At 44.0% G+C, this 23,534-nt stretch overlaps 1 protein-coding gene across 2 annotated transcripts in view; it reads right to left on the reverse strand.

Annotated features, from left to right (window-relative positions):
* PDK3 (pyruvate dehydrogenase kinase 3) overlaps positions 1-23,534 on the reverse strand; it is an 81,054-nt gene that overhangs the window by 42,315 nt on the left and 15,205 nt on the right. For both annotated transcript variants that reach the window (XM_041000180.1, XM_041000181.1), the window contains one exon: positions 3,131-3,272. In XM_041000180.1, coding sequence (XP_040856114.1) covers positions 3,131-3,272 — 142 coding nt within the window. The remainder of the gene's footprint in view (positions 1-3,130; positions 3,273-23,534) is intronic.

The following is a 23,534-nucleotide window of genomic DNA, read 5'->3' on the forward strand; positions in this document are numbered from 1 at the left end:
TGATGGGCCAGATTTCATTAAAATCATCAATTTAAAATATCCTGAGTGGTGGGTCAGCCCCAGTGACGTCCCATGAAAGCAAACCTAGGCAAGCCTGCTCTTTTAAAACAATCATGTTCAGAGCAGTCAAGAAGGAAGATGGGTCAAAGATAATGCTACGTGCCCAGCCTGGAAGTCAGGGAAATAAAAAGCACACTTTGTGACTGAGGGGTGGGGTTCACAGCCCGTCAGTTTCTTAAAGGAAATGACAGCGAAACAGAATGTATGATGCTCAATGGGATTCCTAAATCAGCAGGGAAAACTGATTTATATGAAAGGGAGATTACTAATAGGACAATTAATGAAATAATAACAAATGCCACATAATAAGAAATACTACTGTAGTAATGTCATACCCCTGAATATAATGTTCACTAGTTTTCTAACAGTTGTTTAAATGTGATACATGCTAAGCTATTTAGGGAAAAACGGAAACATTGACCCTAACTCAAATGATTCACGAAAAAAATATTACGCATGAGTGTATGTCTGTGTACGCATGTATATACTATAGATATGTATGTGCCCCATAGAGTCACGTACATAAGAGAGGAAGAACAAAAGAAGAGAGGGAGAAGGACAGGAGGAGAGGGAGGGAAGGAGGGAGGGAGGGAAGAAGAGAGGGAGGGAGGGAGGGAAGGACGGGAGGAAAGGGAAGGAGAGAGGAAAGGAGAGAGGGAAGGAGGGAGGGAGGGAGGGAGGGAGGGAGGGAGAGAGGGAAGGAGGGAGGGAGGGAGGGAGAGGATGACTATGAATGACAATGAAAGAATAAAATGTGGCCCAATGTTAATGATTAGTGAAACCTGGGTGAAAGGCCACGGGAATTCTTACTTCTAGTCTTGTAATCCTTCTGTTAAGTAGGAAATTATTTCAAAACAGAAATGCTTGAGAAACATAAAGGAAAATATGGCACATTCGTTTCGATGGCTATGGAAGAGGAACAGTGAGGAGATACAAAGGCTTGGCGTCTGAGTGGTAAGAGGCTACACCTCCTTGCCAGTGTGTGGAACACAGAACACACCTGGTATCTGTCCCTGCTGCCTAGCACAGAGCTTCTAAAACTCTGTGCATCTCCTGAGGGATCGGAGCAGCCCTGGTCCTGCCCAAGGCACCCCTCTGCCACAACTGAGCTTACCAGAATGACATGACTTAGAGCAGAAGCACCCAGGAGCCTCAGCATGGGACCATGCATCGCAAAGACCACTACAGGGGAGATGCTTCCAGCATGGCTCCTATTCCCTGGGAAAGGGCGTGGAGGTGAGCACTGTAAACACTCCTGGACAAGGAGAATCTCGAGATGGATAAGTACTGGCAAGCCTCACACACTGCCCTGCAAACTTTGCCCTATGCATTGCCTCCACTTACATGTTCCTGGGTTGTATCATTCATAATAAATCTATAACATGAACCAATTCTCTTCTAGACATCACGTGGGCCATTCTAGCATACATGATCAAATACACGAAAGGTCAAGGAACTTCAATTTATAGCCGATTCATTTTCAAAGCACATGTGACCCAGGACTCATGATAGCTACCTGAAGTGGAAGCATTCTCCAGGGACTGAGCCGTTAGGCTGTAAGGTCTACTCTAACTCATTGTCAGGACTGAATTAAAAAGGTGAATACCACCAGTGTCTAAAGAATTGGCGACTGGACTGTTAGTGTCAGAAAATGTCAGAGTGCCAGCAATTCACTTTGAAAACACCTAAAGAGCTGTCACCAATACTAGGATCAGGGCATCTGCCTGGCCTGCCTAGAATCGCCATCAGCGTTTCCCTATAGTGCCTTTACACTTGCTGCTAGAAAACTGCTGATTTGACCTTGAAGTAACAAAATCTTGTGCAAACATACTTGCTGCTGCTCCTAAACAAGGTATGAATCCACAGCAGAATGCAACTGACTGCGGGATCAAAGCCATGGTCAGGGTCTCCCTCCCTCACCTCTCCGTTGTACCTCATGGAAAGCCCATTCACAGGACTTGCGATCAGCAGCCAGTGAGGAAGCGCTGCTTGTCCGGGAAAGGGATTGGACAATGGACCACCCACAACCCCATATGGTGCTTCTCTCCTGGTTCGTTTTTAGACCTAAGCACTTATTATCATTAACATGATTGAGAAATGACTGTAGAATGTCCATTTCTCTTTCAGTTGCCTGGCCTCCAGAAACCCTCTAAATGCAAACTAATTAATAGTTGCATTCTCCTTTCATTTGTCCATATTGTTCCCTTCTTCTAAAGCATTCTCCCTTGACCTGCACCTGTCAACTGCACTCAGCCATCAAGGGGCAGAGCAAAGGCATGGGCAGCTGTTCCCCAGCACCACCCCGTGCTCCCTCAGCACTGCGTTGGCCTGACAGAGTACAAGGTCTCTGGCCTCCCACACGCCTCAGGTCCTCTGGGCAGTGACTCCTACCTTGCTTGTGTAACCACGACTACATCTGCACATGTGTCTCAAATATATGCAAATCTCTTTCGAAAAACAGACCACCTCCTGTTGCCTCCTACTAGGAAGGGGCTGCATGAATTCAACTTCCTCAATTAAGTAACTTCTTTAAGTATCAGAGTTGTGAATGATTTAAGTTATATTCTGTTAGGATTTTCTTCATGCTTTTCACAGGGTGGGTGAAACCCAGCAGGAAGCTGACATTTTTCCAATCTAAGGTTCCTCTCTAAAAGAGTTCACTGGTTCCAGGAGAAGTATTGTTTTCAAGGAACTTCTTGAAAACTTAAAGAAGCAAGCCCGAGATGAGCAAAGTGGCAGACATTCTCCTATCTGAAGCACCACAGGCCCACTTACATGGGCTATTCTTTGGCACTGTTTTCTACTTTCAAATTTTCTTTCGACGAACAAACACATACATAACTGGAAAAATAGGGTCTGAGAAGTCAAGAAAGTGCATAGTACAATTTGGCAGCATTTTCATTAAAACAATTTTAAATGAAACAATTTTTTTTAACTCCATTATTAACTGCATGGAAAGCCCAGCGATGCTGAATGACTCATTCTCAGATGGGCAGTGTGTGCACTTTGATGTAGAATGGTTCCATGCCAAATGTTCCCAGCGCTGTGGGAAGCCACATTATTGACTTACCAACTCTGAACGAGGCCCACTGAAGGGCGGTTCAGCAAGTTATCCGGCAGAAGATTAACTTCTCTCATGGTGTTAGCCAGCCGCACAGGAAGCTCCTTCCGTAGAAACATATAGGAAGTTTTCTCACATGCATTATCTCTCCCTATTAAGAGACAAGAAATGTTTCATGACTTCACAGTTCAACAGATGCAGAAATTAACTGCTCTCATGCCAGAACAGCCATTACTGATTGGGAAAAGAAATCCAGTAATCCAGGAGTCACCTGTTAATTTTTTTTCCCCCTTTGAAATGTCAAGTTTTAATAAATTAAGTGCAATAGAAAAAGAATACTTTTGCAAGAAACAACCTTGAACACAACTTTTTTTGTTCTGTTTTTAACACAAATATGTTTCCAGTGTTACCAGAGGTAACAGAAAACGGACCTGGGCTATAATGTGAATTTGTGTTCAGATAAACACTATGGGAAAACTACCAAATTAAAAGCAGTGCAACACATAATCTGCTCCTGTCCGTGGGGGCTTGCAGGTTACAGATTCATCCATTTCCCAAATATTTACCTACTGTACGTCAACTGTTTCCTAAGCTTTTTCCAATGTGTTTCTCCAGTGACCCTAGCTCAGCCACTCTGGGAAGTAGTCAAAGGATTCTGGGAGCACTGGAATTCCCAGAAGGGGCTCTGACACAGACCCGGGACCATCGTCTGTGCCAGCAGAGCCAGCCCCCGACGCAGTAAAGAGAGCTAATCCACCACAACCTGGCACAGAGGGGAAGGCCTAGTGGTGACTAGAAGGAGGGCAGCCAGGAAGTGCTTTGGAGATTGTTCTAAGCTGACCATACACAGAAATTACCAACAGAGGAAACAAGGAGGAAAATGGTGCCCAATCGCTTGCAAGGGGAAACCTACACCCTTTCTCCTGCTGCAGCTGCATGGGGCCCTGGCAATTCTGACAAGAGTCTTGTCTGCAACAGCAAGCCTAGCTGTCCAGTTGATGACACCCGGGGGACAAAGGGTTTGGTAGGAAGGACACGAGCTGTGGGAGAAAGCTACTCTCCTGCCTAGCTCTTTCATTTTAGGACAGTAAACATTTGGAAAGTTTCTATAGGTCTCTGAACCTCAGCTGCATTTATTTGTACAATTTTGATGAACTCTAGCTTCTGTAAAGACTAAGCATAGTAGCTGCACAGAGTCGGCTACGGAGCAAGGGTTCTGTAGACACCAGCCCTGTGCTCCGTGGCTCCGTGATATGTGGCCATCCCACCTCCCCGGCACTGGCCCGGCATCCCTGAAGCTTGACACTCCCTGGGCCAGGGCCAAGACAGGGAAGCAGAGCTCACCAACTTTCTCCTCCAAACTCTCCTTATTCTTCCAAATGTGATGAAGGCAGCAAAATATTCTGCAGCAAATATAATTTTTGTATTCTTTCCATCATGTTAAAAGTTAAATAAAAGAAACTTCCCAAGCCATTGCTATCTTATCACGCTAGCCTGCCTTTAGCAAGAATCTGGCGGAGTTGGCCCAGGAAGAAGTCCCCTAACCTTGATCTTTCCTTTTGCCAATTTTTTACCCATTAATGACCCCTGCTCCTTGGCTATTAACCCCTACTCAAACTTGTTGCATTCAAGGTCAAATTCCATCTCTCTGCCCTACTGCAAAACTCCCCTCCTTTAATACAGACTTCCTTATGACTTTTAACAAGAGCCACAAATAAATGGTTTTCCTACAGTGAAGAAGTGCAAAGAACCTAAGGAGTTGAATGGGACCTAACACTATCAATAGAAGCTTATGATTTTAAAAAATTAACTGATTTATTTTTGATGCAGTGAAAGCTGACAAGCTTAAACTGTCAAGTCCACAGGCAATAACAGCACAACAATTGCTCAGCAGAGGATAGAGAACAAAGACTGAGCAGCCAGAGTTGGTGGGCAGGTCCACATTTCTTCACGACACAACAGAATATTAGAGTCAACCTAGCTGCAGTCAAACACATAAGACACGAAGCAGGATAAAGACTATCTTCCCAAGTCAGTTTGATTCAGGTTTTGCCATGGGTGTGTTTCGGCACGAAACATATAAGGAAATTAAATGTATAGAGCTTTTTAAGAGTTCAGAATTTAGGTAAGAAACTGTGGTCCTGTAGAGTAACAACAAAAGCAGGTGCTGGAATTAGACTTGAAGCACTCACAGCTTCAGGAGTGTGAGAGTCTTTCCACATGCTCAACCTCAGTGTAACCACCTATAAAAGAAAGAATAGCATCTACTCTGCAATGCCTTGATGAGGTTTCAAATGTACTTAACCTTGAGCATTAACACATTCTGAAAGCTTAGAGGGGACCCAATTAGACAGCAATCACTAATGATTCCAGGGATGATCTGGCAGAACAGCCTGAAATCATGGGATGCCAAATGAGCAGACCCGTGGTTAGTTGCTGCAGACGTGGCCTAGGGTCACCTGTGACCTCTTTGGCTCATGTGAGTAGCCTGCCTAACTAAAGAAAGGATGAAGCATACAAAGTCAAAGAGAATCACAATTCAGGAAGCATTTCAGCCATTCTCCTTACCTTGGTCAAACGCTTGTACATAACTTAAGGGAAGAAATCTGTCTCTACAACCTTCACAGCATCTATTTCGGTGCCACACACACTTGTGTGTGTGTGTATGTGTGTGATTTATTAGGAGAATAGACAATGCTTCCAGAAACTCGTAGGTTGCTTTTTTTTTTTTTTTAAGCATTTGCCTCCTACATTTTAATTTAGGTCTTGGGACAAATTCTTTATCCTTAGATACTTTAATTATACATCAACTTAAACAGGAGGACAAGTCTTTTATAGTTAGTGAACTAAAAATATGAAATGTATGATTTTTGTAACCTCCCTGTGGCTTTCCTCAGATATACTGAAAGTGTTTTATTCTAGATATTAATGTTGGGTATTCAGTTAAGAACAAAAGATTCTAATAATCTCTTTAAAAATAAGCTTATTCCAAAGCATTTGGTTTTAAATGAAGACTATTTAGGGGCTAGTGCAAGGGCTCAACTGGCTAATCCCCCACCTGCAACTGCTGACAGTCCAAACAGGCACCGTTCATACTCTTGCTGCTCCACTTCCCATCCAGCTCCCTGCCTGTGGCCTGGGAAAGCAGTCGAGGACGGCCCAAAGCCTTGGGACCCTGCACCCATGTGGGAGACCCCTAAGAAGCTCCCGGCTCCTGGCTTTCATTGCAGCTCAGCTCAGCTCACTCTCCATTTGGGGAGTGAACCAGCAGATGGAAGATCTTCCTCTCTGTCTCTCCTGACTCTGTAAATCTACCTTTCTAAGAAAAATAAATAAATCTTTAAAATAAATACTGTCTGTATAAGTCTTCCAGTATGCTGAGAATTTCCCAGTTATTCTTTCCAGTTATTTGCCTTCATTTTCCCAACTTGGCTTTTCTACATTCCTTAATTTCTATTTTATTCTATTTCTATTTTTACTCTGCATTTTCCCACAGACTTCATATTATTCCAATTTTCTAATTATATTTTTCTCCTATCCGTCCAGAAGATGACAGATGCTTTGGGAAACTCCGACTCAGTGAACATAAGTCACTAGCTTTAAATATAATCACGTATGTCTTTGGTTTCTCTTCCTCACTTGAAAACCCTTTAACTTTTTTCTCTTTCCATTTGGTTTTTATACTCTGACTTTTATTGGAAAATTGGAGACAATTACTGTATGTGCAAAAGGCATGAATGGCAAAGTCTAGAAAGGCTGCACAGAGCTTTTCATTTGCCAGGAACAGGATGAAGAGACAGAGAAGTACCCGTGACTGTGGACTGCAGCAAGTTGTGGTGGCACCAGGACACGGCCAGGGACTTTGGGCCAGGCAGCCTGATTTCCATTGTGGCTGGAATTCCTGGCAAAGGTTTAATACTTTTTTTGATCAATTTACACAAAGTAGACAAACTTATCCAGTTAATGAAGCCGCCTGACAATAAGTACTTATAAGTAAAACGGGGCCGAAGACACTTGGTGAAAAAATGCAAATAAAAAAGCAGAAATTTCAAAAATTTTATGCATCAAAATAAGCCAATAGGCTCCTGCACTGTGACTCAGCACACGAATCCTCCACCAACAGTGCTGGCATCCCATACAGGCGCCGGTTAGAGGTCCAACTGTTTCGCTTCCCATCCACTCCCTGCTTGAGGCCTGGGAAAGCAGTCAAGGACAATCAAAAGTCTTGGGTCACTGCACCCACAGGGAAGAATTGGAAGAGACTCTAGGTTCCTGGTTTCAAATTAGCTAAGCTCTGGCCATTGCAATCACTTGGGAAATGAATCATTGGATGGAAGATCTTCCTCTCTGTCTCTTCTCCTCTCTGCATATCTGATGTTCCAATAATAATAATAATTTTAATAATATTTTTATAAAGTCTCCTTATGAGGGCCAGCATAGTGGCTTAGCATGCTAATCCTTTGCCTGTGGCGCCAGTGTCTCATGATGTGGACTCTGATTTGAGTTCCAGATGTCCCACTTCTGATCTACCTCCCTGCCTGGGGCCTAGGAAAGCAGTGGGGAAAAGCCCAAGTCCTTGGGCCTCTGCAGCCACGCAGGAGACCTAGAGGAGACTCCTGGTTCCTGGCTTTGGATAGTTCAGTTCTAGTAGTTATCAGCAGATGGAAGATCTCTCTCTCTCTCTTTAAATCTGCCTTTCAAATAAAAATTAATAAATCTTTTTTGCCTTAAATCAAGCTTTTATTAAGATTTCTTTTTATTGGAAAGGTAGATTTATAGAAATAAAGAAAGAGGGAAAGCTCTCCTACCCTTGGTCCACTCATTAAATGGCTGCAACAGTGGGACCGAGCCGATCTGAAGCCAAGAGCCAGGAGCTTCTGTGAGTCTCCCATGACGGCCCAAACACTTAAGCCATCATCTGCTATTTCCCAGGCCACAAGCAGGGAGCTGGGTGGGAAGTGGAGCAACCTGGGTAAGAACTGGAGTTCCTATGGGATCCTGAAAATGAATAAATCTTTAAACTATAAAAGTATCTTTGGATTTTGTGGTCTCTTCCATCAAAAAGAGACGATACCACCTGAAGCGTGGCATCTCCTATGCCAAACTTGAAGGTTACCCTTTGTGCATGTCTTTCAGCTTCTCATCCTCCCCCCACCATGGCAGAAGCAGTCCCAGGATCAAAGAGCACAAACAGAGAGCAGTTCAAGGGAAACTACTAGTAAAACACAGAAGCAGCAGCAATCACCTCATTCTGATGATACTGCTTCCTGTTAATACTGTCAACTATATAAGTTTGCAATATATTTTTCCCATTAATCATGTTATCATGGGTAAAATACAATTGAGAAATTTAACTTTTAACATTTGTTTATTTTCATTTTATGTGAAAGGTAGAAAAAAAAAAAACAGAGAAAGGCAGAGATTTTTCTATCTAATAGTCCACTCCCCAAAGGCCAAAAAAGACCAGGGCTGGTCATTGTTGCCAAACCCAGGAACCAGGAACTTCATCTAGATCTCCCACATGCATAGCAAGAACCCAAGTACTTGTTTCTTTTAAAATGTATTAGAATGAGGAGCACTGCTGTGGCTTAACAGGTTAATCTTCTGTCTTCAAGCATGAACATCCCATATGGGCACTGGCTGATGTCCTGGCTGCTCCACTTCCAATCTGGCTCCCTACTTACAGGCTGACAAAGCAGTCAAGGACAACCCAAAGCCTTGCGGCACTGCACCCACATGGGGGACCCAGAAGAAGCTCCTGAATCCTAGCTTCGATCAGCGCAGCTGCAGCCATTGTAGTCACCCGGGGAGTGAACCAGCAGATCAAAGATCTTTCTCTATGCCTCTCCTTCTCTCTGTAAATTTGCCTTTCCAATAAAAACTAACTTTTAAAAATAGCATTATTTTAACAATTATTTAGAAGAAGCTCTTTTAAAAACAAGAGAAATATCATAACAAGTGCATACATATAATACTGCCTCATTTTAAGTTTTTAATGTTTCCATTTGAGACAGAGAGATATCACATCCACCAGCTCATCGTCCAACTGTCATTCAAATTTCAGACTGTTCCTTTTGGGTAACTTTTTTTTTATTCTGGTAAAGCCTACAACTAACTACTTCTCTGTGAAATTCAATGTTCTCAAAAGATTTAAATCTCACTGAAACTTCAGGGAAGGGCCCAGCGCAATAGCCCAGTGGCTAAACTCCTCGCCTTGCATGCTCCAGGATTCCATATGGCACCGACTGCTCCACTTCCCACCTAGCTCCCTGCTTGTGGCCTGAGAAAGCAACAGAAAATGGCCCAAAGTCTTGTGCCCCTGTAATCACGTGGGAGACCCAGAAGTAGCTCCTGGCTCCTGGCTTCGGATCAGCACAGTTCCAACCATTGTGGTCACTTGGGGAATGATTCAGCGGATGGAAGATCTTTCTCTCTGTCTCTCCTTCTCTCTGTAAATCTGTCTTCCCAATAAAAATAAATTAATCTTTTAAAAAAATTGAGGGAAAAAAAAAGAGCCATTGCTGGAATGGGTGTCCAGTATAGGGCTATGATAGCACTAAGGACTCTTATGGACCAGATCAGAAGGCCTGAGGTCGAGTCCTGCTTCTGTTTCCAACATCAGCTCCCTGATAACGTGCACCTGGGAAGCAGCAAGTGCTGGCTCAGGTGGCTGGATGCACGCCACCCAGGGGGAGACGCAGAGTGAGTTCTCAGTCCATGGCACAGGCCTGGCGATTGGTGGACAGACTTGCAGTTCATTCTCCTGCTTGTCCCCGGCCACACAGGTGCCCCTTGTTCAGGAGGGCCCTCAGCTACAGGGTCCAGGCAGGAGCTGGATGACACGGGAGCCAAGAGTCACCAGGAGAAACATGGGTATCTGCTTTTATTGTTATTCTATCAGCGATGAATTCCCCAAAGGTGACAGCTGTACCGTGGTCATTAGAAGACTTTTGTGCTTATTACATATCTAAATTTTTCTAAATAAGGATTTGAGAAATGGGGGGCATAGAAAACCTCCTAAACACACAGCAATCCAGGAAAAAAACCAAAATATATAACAGTATTACATATTTACATAGAATTACAAGAAATGTTCTGCAAGGAAAAAAGACTTCTAAAAATGTCTTCCTGCTGCTAGAGCCTTTCCGAACTAAACTACATACAAAAATCTCATCTAAAACATGCTGGTACACACAGACATTCTTACTGGGGTTGGGAGTGAATGAACAGGCAGGTATGGAGCTCCTCAACTGACAGGCAGAGGTTACAGACCCCTTCTTGGAAAGGTGTCTGAGCCTACGCTGAGGAGAGACTGCTAATGCTCGCAGGCCCTTCGTCCTCTCTCCAGGAGTCTGGCTTGGCCAATCTTGGGCAGCATGTATCTGCTGAAACAGAGCTCGTGAGAAGCCCACGCACTCTGCATGCCAGATGAAACAAGCAAAGCAAATTGCTAATGCATTTCACCCCAGGTCCAGAAGCTGTGCCATAGGTTTGGGCAACCCCTCTACCATACACACGACTGTCCTAATGGCTGAGTTATAAGTCTTCTTGGCCCCAAGATTTCTCAGAAAGCTGAAAAGTCCCTTAGCATACTACCTGGCACATTGTATGGATTCAGTAAATAGCTTCTGATTGCAACTGAAAATTAAAACATCTACTAACCTGGGGCCAGAGTTGTGGCATAGCACATTAAGCCTTTGCCTGAGGTGCTAGCATCCCATAGGGGCACTGGTTTGAGTCGCAGCTGCTCCACTTCTGATCCAACTCCCTGTTAATGTGCCTGGGAAAGCAGTGGAAAACAGCCCAGGTCCTTGGGCCCTTGCATCCCTGTGGGAGACTTGGAAGAAGCTCCAGCCAGATCCAGCCATTAATGGCCACTTGAGGGGTGAACCAGCCAATGAAAGATCTTTCTTTCTGTGTGTCTGTCTCTCCTCTCTCTGTAACTGTTCCTTTTAAATAAAAATATATAAATTTTTTTAATTTACTAAGGTTAGGTAGAAACCTATCATTGCAAATAAAATTCAAGGAGTTAAAGTAGCATTTGTTAATACAAGTTGAATATCCTATATTTGAAAGAGTTGGGACCAGAAGTGCCTTGGATTAGTTAATACTTTTTCAGGTTTGTTAATATTTACATATACATAATGAGTTCTTGGAGATAGGACCCACGTCTAAAAATGAAATGCATTTCTGCTTCATATATACTTTATATACGCATCCTCAAGGTAATTTTATGTCATATTTTTAGTGCACCTGCATTTTGATTGTGACCCATCACATCAAGTCAGGTGTGGAATTTTCCACTTGTAGCAGCACGTCAGCACTCAAAAAGATTTGCCTTTTGGATTTTACAATGAAGGATTCTCACTACATAAGAGTAAATTCCTCTTACAGATCAGCTTCATTCTACATATTTGATTAAGGAGTCTTAAATCCTTAAAGTCAGGAAGAAATGGGAAGTAAAATGGTGATCCTACAGTGGCAATAACAGTCAATATTACGAGTCAGACTGGAAAGTAGAAAGCAGCAGCACGAACATGCATAGAATTGAAATCACAGAGCTATGACGGGATAGGGCAGGAGTAACAAATGCTAGGTAGCCGAGGCCACCACACTTCCCTGCCACCCGAATTCCAGAAGCGGAGGTAGGATCCAGTCGTAAGGGTACACTGGTGAATCACAGGATGCCTTATTGTCATGGGAGGAGGAATAGTTTGCTAAAGGTCAGTACCAAACCCATATCAGAGGTTAACTAAAGCAAAAAGCTCAGTTAGCCATCACACTGAATTAAGGGAGTCCAAAGTCAACCACACTCACAGTGCAAGTGAATTGGAAGTGAGTGCTGTGTTTCTTGAACACTGGTCAGCTTCTGTAGCCGGGACCTTCAACCAACAAACTTGAAAATAACTAAAATTCAAGGTTAAGAGCTTTTATTCTTAGCAGGAATCTGATTTCATACAGGAAGTGCTGAAGTGCTGTGTCACTTTGCTTCTAATAATTAATTCACAACCAACATCTACTGACGTTCCGCTATGTGCCATGTGCCATGTCATACAATCTCAATCCCCTCAGTACAACAATCCCACGGTTCAATGCTATAATTTCTGTCTTGTAGAGAAAGACACTGAAGTGCAGTGGGCTTAGGGACCTGCTCGAGGTCACACTACCGGGAGGCAGCAGAAATGAGGAGCTGAGTATGGGTCAGCATACATCATGTTGCCAACTGCCGACACAAGGCCAGCGATCAGGCTGAGCCCTTTCAAATCCGAACTGTTTTCAATACAAGCAGAGTATCAGACTGACAGCTGTAAAACAATAAACTTAGATGAGTATTAGATTATGCCATTTCTTGATGTATAACACAGCAAATGTAGGCAAACCTTCAGCACCATAAAATAGAAACTGCTTTTGCTATAAGGAATTGCATTGAGGGCACTGATGTTATTTTGAACTGGCAAAGAACATAAGTTTACAAGGTCAATCTACCTGTATGCCTCTGCTAGGTAAGAGACTCAAACCATCTAAGCTTTCGCTTCATCATCTGAGCGATGAAAACCTCCATTTCATTGAACAGTGTGAGAATTCCAACTGTCTCCATCAACCAGTGCATCTGGCAGAGAGTGGGACACAAAAGAAAGTTTCCCTGGCCTCCTGGAAAGAATGATCTCTGGTTCCCTTTGGAAGAGGTGGCTGAGATGTTGTATCAACAGCCAGCCAATGTTTGGGACAGTCCCTTTATTACCTGGGCCTCTACTTCCTCATGCATAAAATTAAGGCAGAGACACTCTGCTCAAGTCCCACCGAATCAATCTGAGAATAAGATCGTACCTTTTGTCTCTACAGTTATTCGTCTTCCACCAGCCCTGTCCTGCACTACAAATCCCGAGTGCGCTCAGAAGAGCAGATGCTAAGACCAAACAGCCGAGGGAAGCAGGTGCAAATCAAGAAAAACGGATGCATATCAACTGGTGTTGGTCCCTGTGTTCTCCAAGCAGAACGCCCGAGGAGGCCCTGTATAACGGACAAATGGCCTAATTCTGTGCATGTTCCCAGAGAGCAGTCCTTTTGACAAATGCTTCAGAGAAAGGTATGGACAGAAGAGATACCACAGAGTCATGGGATTCAGAGATTTGTGCTAACAGATACATATGAGGGTGCTTGGAAAGTTCATGGAAACTGGTATTAAAATATGGGTTTTATTTTAGGGCAAAAAAAACATGAAATGTGTGCAGTTTTTCCATAACATTGATTTTCACGAACTTTTAAAGACCTCCTATATGCATGCATTTCAAAATCTTTTGCAGCTAAATAAATATCTTTTAGAGGCCAATACAGTGGTACAGCACAATAATCCTCTACCTGCAGTATCAGCATCCCAATTGGTACTAATTGTGTCCTGACTCTTCTACTTCCATTCCAACTCCCAGCTTATGAACTGGGAAAGCAGTGGAGGGTGGCTCCAGTCCTTGAACCCCTACACCCACATTAGACAGCCAGAAGAAGCTCCTGGCTCCAACTTCAAATCGACTCAACAGCAGCCATTGCAGCCATTTAGGGAGTAAAGCAGCAGATGGAAGATTCTCTGTCCTTCTCTGTCTGCGAAGTCTGTGTTTCAAGGAAAAAAAAATCTTTTAAAAAAGTAAATATCTTTTAATTGCATTTTCCACAAACCTAGTGAAGTATCCTCACATTTGTCCCATGCTCCTCGGGGTAGTGGCTATGGCCTTTGCAATGTCCCAACACTTCTCAGTTTGCATTTCATTCTAAATCTAGAATCTTCAACTAATGCTGACACACTCCAGAATATGTGAGTGCCAACCTTTGGCATCTCACAGACTATCTCCTAAAACGGTTCCTAGCTCTTAGCCGTGCGAAAACTTTCCGAACGCAATGCGGCAGTCCTTAACTCTGGGAGCAGGTAATAGTGCCATGGGCATCTCCACAGTGCTAGTGTGCAGACCCCAGGCCTGAGATGGCCCGAACTGGTGCCCAGGAACTGCGCAGGCCTCTGACAACTCGATGAGAGAAAACCACCCACGAAGTCTGCGATTACACTAGGGCCAAGATGCTTTTGGTTACACAAATATGTTTAGTTATTTTTTTCAATGTTTGACTTTTGTTTCTGCTTCTTAGAGAACTGACCATAAACGTAATCCTTAGGTGACTTCTCAGTATTATCAACTTTTTTTTTTCTTTCTCTTTGAGATGATCCTAAATGAGAAAGAAAAACAAATTCCTTAAGGCAGCTGTGCTTAAGGATTTGGGGATGCTAGGCCAGCGGCGACACTGCACTTGCTGGGTCCTGCCTTCTGCAGGTCTGTTCAGGCACTGCACTCAGCCTCCTCTCGTAGCTAGCACGGGGCGGCCAAACGTGCAGGTGAGAAGACACCAGGTTTTACCACCCACTCTTTGTGTAGTTACCTACCCACTTGAAGCTTGGGCTTCCTAACTTGTTTAGCTGCCGCAGATGCTTAGCGAACTGAAGCAGACTGCATGTCTCAGCCGTGCGTTGGTAAGTACTCGCTGAGTGCTAGCTCAGCCTACGGCTGCCTGACCAGGTGCACACAGAGTCCATTTTTGTTTCCTGCTGAAACAGCCTCACACAAGCTAAGCTTAGGTCAAAGAAGCACAAGAAAAGACTACATGTGCCCAAGCTGACCTTCACCAAGCACACAACATTCAAGATGCAATGATGGGGAAGCTATACCCTGGCCACGAAGACAGCGTGTAGAGCACAGGAGACCTGGTATGAGGCGCACAGCGCCCTCCCTGAAGGGTTTAGTATAACTCGCCTGCCGACTTGAGCACAGTGCAACGAGTAAGGAGCAGCAATGCAGCAAACACCACTTTCCTTTTTAGCCACAGAATTATAAGGACGAACGAACCCAACTCACACAAAGCCCACATCCAGGTACTAAGGAAAATGTACTACTAAGATTACAAAAGCACTGTATTCTCTTAGAAGTGATCGAGGATAAGGTTCAGAGGGAAGACTGAGTATGGTTTCATTTATGAAAATGTAACTGTCAGAAAAAAACATGTGTGAGGGCCATGTGTGTAGTATGCTAATCCTCTGCCTACAGTGCCAGCATCCCATGTGGGCACCAGTTTGAGTCCCAGCTGCTCAATTTTTGATCCAGCTCCTTGTTGATGGCCTGGGAAGGCAGCAGAGGACAGCCCAAGGTTTTGGAAACCTGCACTCAAGCAAGAGATGCAAAAGAAGCTCCTGGCTCCTGGTTTCAGACTGGCCCAGCCTCACCCACTGCAGCCATTTCCAGGAGTGAACCAGGGAATGGAAGATCTCCGTGTTTCCCTCTCTCTCTTTCAAGATATAAATCTTTTTAAAGAAAGAAAAGGAGGTATGTCACAAATTTCAAAAGGCCTTATATTGTTTTCTGACCAACAGCACATGGGAAAATATTTAACTTTATACTATGGGGAAATGTTAAGAGAGAGATGATAATTAATTCCCAACAGTAAGACTATTCTATACTGACCCCATGCCCCTCTAAGAAATTAGCAACTGGTACAACACTTGAGTAAAACCATAGATCAAGGCGAAGAATGAAAACAAAATCCTAACTCTTTAGGTGACCCTTAAGGGAACAACACACCACTGTGTTAGAATGCAAAGCATTCAATTAGAGAAACTATAAATACTGACCTGTGCAAACACAATAATTTACCATAATTTTTGTGCCATTCATTAGAGCTGAGTATAATCTCAGAGTTCAAATGAGACAATGAGCAGGAGAAGGTTCTCCTTGAGGGGTATGAAGGACACCTGTCGCAGGTCACGATCCATCCAGCTCAGCTCTGCCACAAAGGGAACTAACAAGGTAAACTGGTTCCCCTGCTATAAAGAAAAGTGGACTAACTGGAGACACCCCAACGTTAGTTTCAAAGCCAGTTTAAGTGACACGGCTTTCTACACAGAAAACCTATGAATGCCACATAACCCACCCACAGTCCCTTGGCACATTTTCAATCATGTACTTAGCAATGCGAACATCAGCATACACAAACAATTCATGAAAATGATGAAAAGTGAGATTCCAGTAACTCAAGTCACAAGGATATTTTCCACACAACAAAATGCAGACTTGAGCAGGGGAAAAAAACTTTAGTTTCCATGCTACCTGTTCCACAATTTAAATCATAAGGCCTCTTTTGGTGCGGCTGTGAAGAAACTGACAGCACAGCCTTTAAGATAAAGCTACATCCCCTCCTAACCCTGAAGCCCTTTCACATGCTAATTTCATATATGGTAGATACCAGGTAGGTAAAACACTGACTACCTGGAAGTCTTAATTACCACGGAAGTTCCACTCCAGTTTTAGTGTTCCCAGCACACGGGAGAAAAGGAGCTATACCATGCAAATGCAAATTAAGAGCAATGGCTGCTCAGTTCTTTAAGCAGCGAACTGAATTATGTTAGAGCAGCAGTTCACAAACTTTGTGAAAAGACCCTGGTAGGAAAGTTTTGGCTTCCTAGGCCCTACTGTCTCAGGCGCTTAGCCAACACTGCAATGGGGGGACAGAAGCCACGGAAAACACACAGCAGTCGGCACAGCCGTGTTCCAGTAGAACTTTATTTATAACAGGCTTAGCAAAACGCACAGAGAATGGTGGGTTACCACTAATTCATCAATGAAAACAAATGTCCCAGATTATCACACAATATGGATAGTGTCAGAGGTCGTATTGAGGGAGTAAGATATAGGAACTGATTGTACCTTCTACTCAATTTTGCTGACAATTTAAATTTAAATTAAAGCCTACTAGAGCCAGTATTGTGGCACAGCAAGTTGCACCACCATCCCGTATGGTTTGAGTCCCAGCTGCTCCACTTCTAATCCAGCTCCCTGCTAACACAGTTGGAAAAGCAGCAGTCAAAGGCCCAAGTCCTTGGGCTTCTGCCCCCATGCAGGAGATGGAAAAGAAGACCCTGGCTCCTAGCTTTGGCCTAGCGTAGCCCCAGCCACTGAGGCCATTTGGTAAGTGGACCAGATGATGGAATCTCTCTCAACTCTGCCTTCCAAATAAATAAATCCTTTAAGAAATAATAAAGTCTGTTTTTTTTAAAGATTTATTTTTATTTTTTTTTATTGGAAAGGCGGATATACAGAGAAGAGAGACAGAGAGGCAGATCTTCCGTCCGATGATTCACTCCCCAAGTGACCACAACGGGCAGATACTATGCCGATCCGAAGCCAGGAGCCTCTTCCGGGTCTCCCACGCGGGTGCAGGGTCCCAAAGCCTTGGGCCTTCCTCGACTGCTTTCCCGGGCCACAGGCAGGGAGCTGGAAGAGAAGCGGGGCTGCCAGGATAGAACCGGCGCCTATATGGGATCCCGGGCGTGTAAGGCGAGGACCTTAACCACTGCACCACCGTGCCGGGCCCCTGCTATTTTTTTTTTAAAGCCAGGTGGTGAGACTACAGTTTGAAATTCCATCTTAGGGCCCGGTGCGATAGTGTAATGGGTAAGGTCCTTGCCTTGAACGCGCCGGGATCCCATATGGGCGCAGGTTCTAATCCTGGCAGCTCCACTTCCCATCCAGCTCCCTGCTTGTGACCTGGGAAAGCAGTTGAGGAAGGCCCAAAGCCTCGGGACCCTGCACCTGTGTGGGAGACCCAGACAGAAGAGCCTGGCTCCTGGCTTCGGATCGGCTCAGCACCGGCTGTTGCGGTCACTTGGGGAGTGCATCATCGGACGGAAGATCTTCCTCTCTGTCTCTCCTCCTCTCTGTACATCTGCCTTTCCAATAAAATAAAGAAATCTTTTTTAAAAAAATGAAATTCCATCTTAGACCAGGGCGTTGTAGAGTGCAAGGGAGATCATGCCGAGCAAGTGTAGGACGTACTAAGGAGTCTTTATTAGCCAAGCTTGGTGATGGCAGCACCCATTGCTCTAGGAACTGTGACCATCTAGGCCTGCTGAGGTCTTGGCCACACGTTCAGGTGGGCAGCACCAGAATTGCCCACCCATTTCCTAACTGATTTAAAAGACCATCAATGGGGAACATCTTACCTGTAGGTTCCCCGCCCAACAAGGAGGGGTCAGGGAAGGCTTAAAACCCCAAGACCCTTCCTCAAACCTTTGGTGTCTCCCTCACCCTCCTCTTTCGAGAGGCACCCCACCTCCTGGCTTTCTCTCCAGAGGATTTCTCTCTTCCCTCTCCCTTCCCTGCTCCCCTGGTCCATTCGTACACAAATAAACTTTTCTGTCTGCAACAGAAAAGTTTTTATTTCTATACTAAGCTGAGGAAAGAACCCACTGGGCTTTTCTGGCAACAGGAACCCCCAGCATATTCGGAGTCCCACCTTCCTAATTACTAGCTGTAGGTACCAAGCAACCATTCATCTGATAACAGAAAGTAGCAAATGAAGTCACAGTGGCAATCCAGTCTGAAGCAAAATCCTGAGAGGAAGAAATAGTCCTTACCGTGAAATTCATCCCTTAAACTGCAGACCTAAGTTCAGGCTTCCCCAGCAGCATGTAATCCTAAGAGGTACTCAGTGAACAACCCAGACATACTTACAAAGGAGGAGCATCACCTTTCCCTGGTTTCTCTGCCCAAGCGATGAACACAGGGTGAGGAACACAGACATAGGTGGGCCATGTTCAGGGGCTACCTCTGTCCTCGGAGTTGGTCCGCAGGAAGCCAGAGAGGGTCAGGATCACAGCGTGAGAGTGACTCAGAGAGAGAGCCCCTCCCCATCATGCACTTTTATGGGGGCTTGCAAGGCGGAGTGGTTACACAACAATGCTACACAGCCCCACCCTCAGGTTCCAGATAATAATGGGTATGCATTCTTTGAAGCATAGGGGTCGAAAAGTATTACATAGGCAGGAGAGGTGTAGCTTCCAAATTCGTGACACTGAACTAGCTGTACTAAGACCATAGTGAGGATATTCCAAAACTAAAAGAATTTGCCTATCTTATCGCAGAAACAAAATCACTGAATATCCACTTGCCACAAAGGACAAGGGACAGGAGAGATGCTTTCTGATCATATCCACTAACATGCCTGAAGTTTCCCAAATCTCGCCAACAGCCTGGTCAACTTCCAAAAGCATCTTGGGAAGAACCCATGCAGTCATCAGTAAGTGGGTAAGTGTGGCCTTTCAAGTGGCTCTAAAGGCAACTAAGCTGGAGGTAAAACTTCGCCCTCCTTAAAGGAGTCCTACACATGGGGAGAGGGCATGGGGAGGGGTTGGGAGAATCCCAGAGCTTCTGAAACTGTCATAAAATGAAAATTTTTTTAAAAAGGCATCCTACAGCCCCAGAAAACCTGCCCTATCAGATCTTAAACGCCCCAGAGCCTAATTTTTGCTTTAAGTCTAAACAAGCAAGACTTGATAAATCACCTGTGATATTTTTACCCTAAAATAAAACTGGTCTCCTCCCCTTGGACTCTGAATAGCTGCTGGTTTCTGTCTCCCGAAGGCTGGTCCAGTTCCTGGGAACGCTTCCCAACAGAAAAACATTTCAGCTTACAGACAAAATCTATGACAGACATGCAGAGGTACAAAGTAAACACACTTTTCTCCCTTTTGCTAATGTACTTTAAAAAAAGAGAGAAGGAGAAAGTTTCATCTTCTCTAGGAACAGAATGTCTACTCTTCCTAGATGTAATCAGGCTTCCGGGACAGAATGACTTCAAAAAAAGACTTTGGGTTGGTGCTGTGGCACAATAGGTAAAAACACCACCTGTGGCACGACCCCTTCTGGGTGCCACTTCGTCTCAGCTGTTTCACTTCGATCCTGCTCCCAGGTAATATTCCTCTGAAAGCAGCGAAGGGTGGCCCAAGTCCATGGACCCCTGCACCCCACAGGACCACAGGAGGCTCTAGCTCCTGGCTTTGGATGAGTTCAGCTCTAGCTGTTGCAGTCATCTGGGGAAGTGAATCGGCAGATGGAAAATCTCTGACTCTTCTCTCTGTGTAACTCTGACTTTCCATGTAAAGTAAAATAAATAAATCTCTTTATAAAAAATGAGACTTAGACTTTGCAAACTACTGTCACTTGGAACCAAAGCCAACTTCTCAGAGTAGAAACCTGAATGCTGCAATATTTTTCAAAGGCAAATGAACCCTTAGACCTGAAGAAGGGCAAGAGCAGAGAAACTGGCTGCAGCCGCCTAGGAGCTGAATGCTGTGGGGCTAACAGAGAGGTTACCCTAAAGAGCCTCTGGGCCCCCCAGATGTGCTTTAGTGGCTTCTGGCGGGAGACATGTGTAAGCATATGTAGCAACAGACTAAAGGGCCACCATTGTTTAATGATCTCTATCTGAAGTTAGACCACCAGCAAGCACCATTTACGGAGCCTCAGCAAGATGAGTCCAAATTTACACTTTCTAAACATATTTTAAAGTTCACCAAACCAAATATCTGTTTTAAATTAAATCAACTCAGTTTTTTCACTCCATACTAGCCACATTTCATGCTTAGGTGTTTTTTGTTTTGTTTTGTTTTGCTTTGGAGTTCTCCTTTTTATTGTTCAGAGACACAAAGAGGGAAGCGGAAAGGAGAGGCAGTGACCTCAGCAGTCCGTACACTCCCCAAATGCTAACCGTATCATGAACGCGCAGGTTGCCATCCCTGATGTTGTCACCAGCACCTCTCAGGCCTACATTAGAAGGAGCTGCAGCCAGGAGCCAGAGCCAGGACTCTGCCCCAGGAACTCAGACATGGACTGCAGGAATCTGAGCCAGCATCGTAACCACTAGGCCAAATACTCACCCCAACCATGGTCTAGCTGCTCAAGACTGACATTGTGACACAGCAGGTAAAGCCACCTGCTACAACACCAGCAGCCCATCAGATCCAGCTCCGTGCTAATATGCCTGAGAACGCATCAGAGGATAGTCCAAGAGCTTGGGCTCCGGTACCCAAGTAGGAGACTGGAAAAAAGTTCGCAGCTCCTGCTTTCAGCCTGGCCTCGCCTCGGCTACTGTAGCCATCTGGGAAGTGAACCAGCAGATCAACAATCTCCTTCTCTCTTTCTCTCTTTCAAATGCATATATAAACCCTTAAAAAAGAGGCTCTTGTAGCTGAGAGATGGTAATCACACAGCACAAAGATGTTCAAAAGAAATAAAATGATAATCATAATCATTAGAACCAAAAATTCAAACCTAAATTTTTATTAAAACAAGTATGGCCCCAAAAGAACAAAGAAAATAGGGCCCAGAGGCGTGATCTAGTGGCTAAAGTCCTCGCCTTGAACATGCTGGGATCCCATGTGGGTGCCGGTTCTAATCCCGGCAGCTCCACTTCCCATCCAGCTCCCTGCTTGTGGCCTGGGAAAGCAGTCGAGGACAGCCCAAAGCTTTGGGACCCTGCACCTGTGTGGAAGACCCGGAAGAAGTTCCTGGATCCTGGCTTTGGATTGGCACAGCACTGGCCAATGCGCTCACTTGGGGAGTGAATCATCGGACGGAAGATCTGCCTCTCTGTCTCTCTTCCTCTCTGTATATCTGCCTTTGCAATAAATAAATAAATCTTTAAAATAATAATAATAATATAAAAAAGAACAAAGAAAATATACAATATGGTAAAAAAAGGATTAAAAACAGAAAGCAAAAGAAATCTAAAGATGCTTTTTATTATAGATGGCAGATGTGTCATATCAATAAGTATAAACAATTCACAAAAAGCAACATCACAAAGCAATTGAACTCTGTACTACACTGAGAGACATATTCAAGACAAGTAAGCTAAAACAGTTTAGAATAAAAGGATAGCAATGCTGTCCCAGGAAAGGTAAACAAGAAAATAAGGGACTAGATTTCATTTCAAACAGGGTTGAATCCAGGACAAAAAGCATCCAACAAGGAAAAGGGCACGTGTCACAACACGGACTAGGCAGTCACTAAGCATCCCACGTCACACCAACAGCCACAGGAGACAAGTGGAGAAGAGAATCTTACTGTTGGGGAGAGCCTGACTTCTCTCATACCTATGCCATAAAGTTAGGTGAATAAAAATAAAGCGAAAATGTGGACAAAACCTTGATAACACAGTATAGTTCATCTAACATAGCAAACTCTGGAATCTGACCTTCTTTTTGCTGCCCAAGGAACATTCACAGAAAATGTCCACACACTGGACTTCAATGTAAACATCAGTAAAGCAGCGTAACTCAGGCACCACTCGCTGATTAACATGTAGCAAAACTAAGTGCAAATAAAATTAAAACACAGACTGCACACACACTGGAGATTGTCAAGCTCCCTCAGACTATTCTTAAATTGTAGAACAAAAATCTGAGGATTCAGAAGAGTTGGAGGAGGAGAAAAGATAAAAGGCATGAGGTGGGAAAGTAGTGCTCAGAAACCCAAGCCCCTGTTGGCAATAAGGACACAAAGACCCGCACAGAAAAGAAAACAAGATCCAAAGGTTTTAAAAGAATAAACCTGAGATCAGAGGAAATTAATAAACTCAGAGTAAACATCAATGAGCCAGAAAACAAAAGTCATAAAGCAAATAAATCCAACTGCAAAAAAATCAACTACATAAACACAAAAGTCAAAGGAAACCATTACAGGAAAAAAAAAAAAAACTGGAAATAGATTACCATCTCAGCTATTCAAACTGACCTACTGAAAGCCCAAATGACTATGATAATTTTCTAGAAAAATATAATAAAACACACCATCAGAAGAAATCAAACACCTATTACAGATCAATACAACAGGACACAGAAGGCTGGCAAAGAGCAGTATTCCCGCAGCACATTTAAACACACCGAACACGCACATGATACCTACAGGCAAGTAGGTATTATGGGTGTCAATAAAACGAACCCAAGAATTCACCAGACTAGTGTGTCCTCTTTCTATACACATTTGAAATTTTCTATAATAAAAAGCTAAAAACAAAGAAATGTTTTCTCCAGGGAAAAATTCTACCTAGCTAGTGTTTGTTTTACCTATCAAAAGTTTGACAACACTGTGTTGGAAGTGTAGGGAAGCAGGCACTCCCGGAAGCTTCTAGTGACAGTGTCAACAGTGTGAGCAGGCAACCTCTACAGAAAGCAATTTGACTCTGTTTATCAAAATTACCAACACACATACCCACTGAAGCAGTAATCTCTTGTTTAGAAATGTGTCCTGTGTATGCAACTCAGACATGCATGAAATTACAATGTACACAGTAATTCCCTGTAGTACTGGCTGTCATAGCAAATACTGAAAAGAATCTATAACCCACTAAAAGGGAGCTTGCTAATTACACTGCAACCATATAAGCAAGTTCTCCAAAGCCATAAAAAAGAAAAGTTGTGTAGAAGGAGATATGGAACGCTCTCTAAGGCACTGTGTTTAACAACAAACTACAAAGACATAAGCTGCTGATTACGCAGAATAAAAAGGGTGGAAGCAGGAAGCAGGCCCTTCTGCACAATACT

Source organism: Ochotona curzoniae, unplaced genomic scaffold, assembly GCF_017591425.1.
Source record: "Ochotona curzoniae isolate NIBS_2020 unplaced genomic scaffold, NIBS_Ocur_1.0 contig_1274, whole genome shotgun sequence".
In the NCBI taxonomy this organism is placed as follows: Eukaryota; Metazoa; Chordata; class Mammalia; order Lagomorpha; family Ochotonidae; genus Ochotona; species Ochotona curzoniae.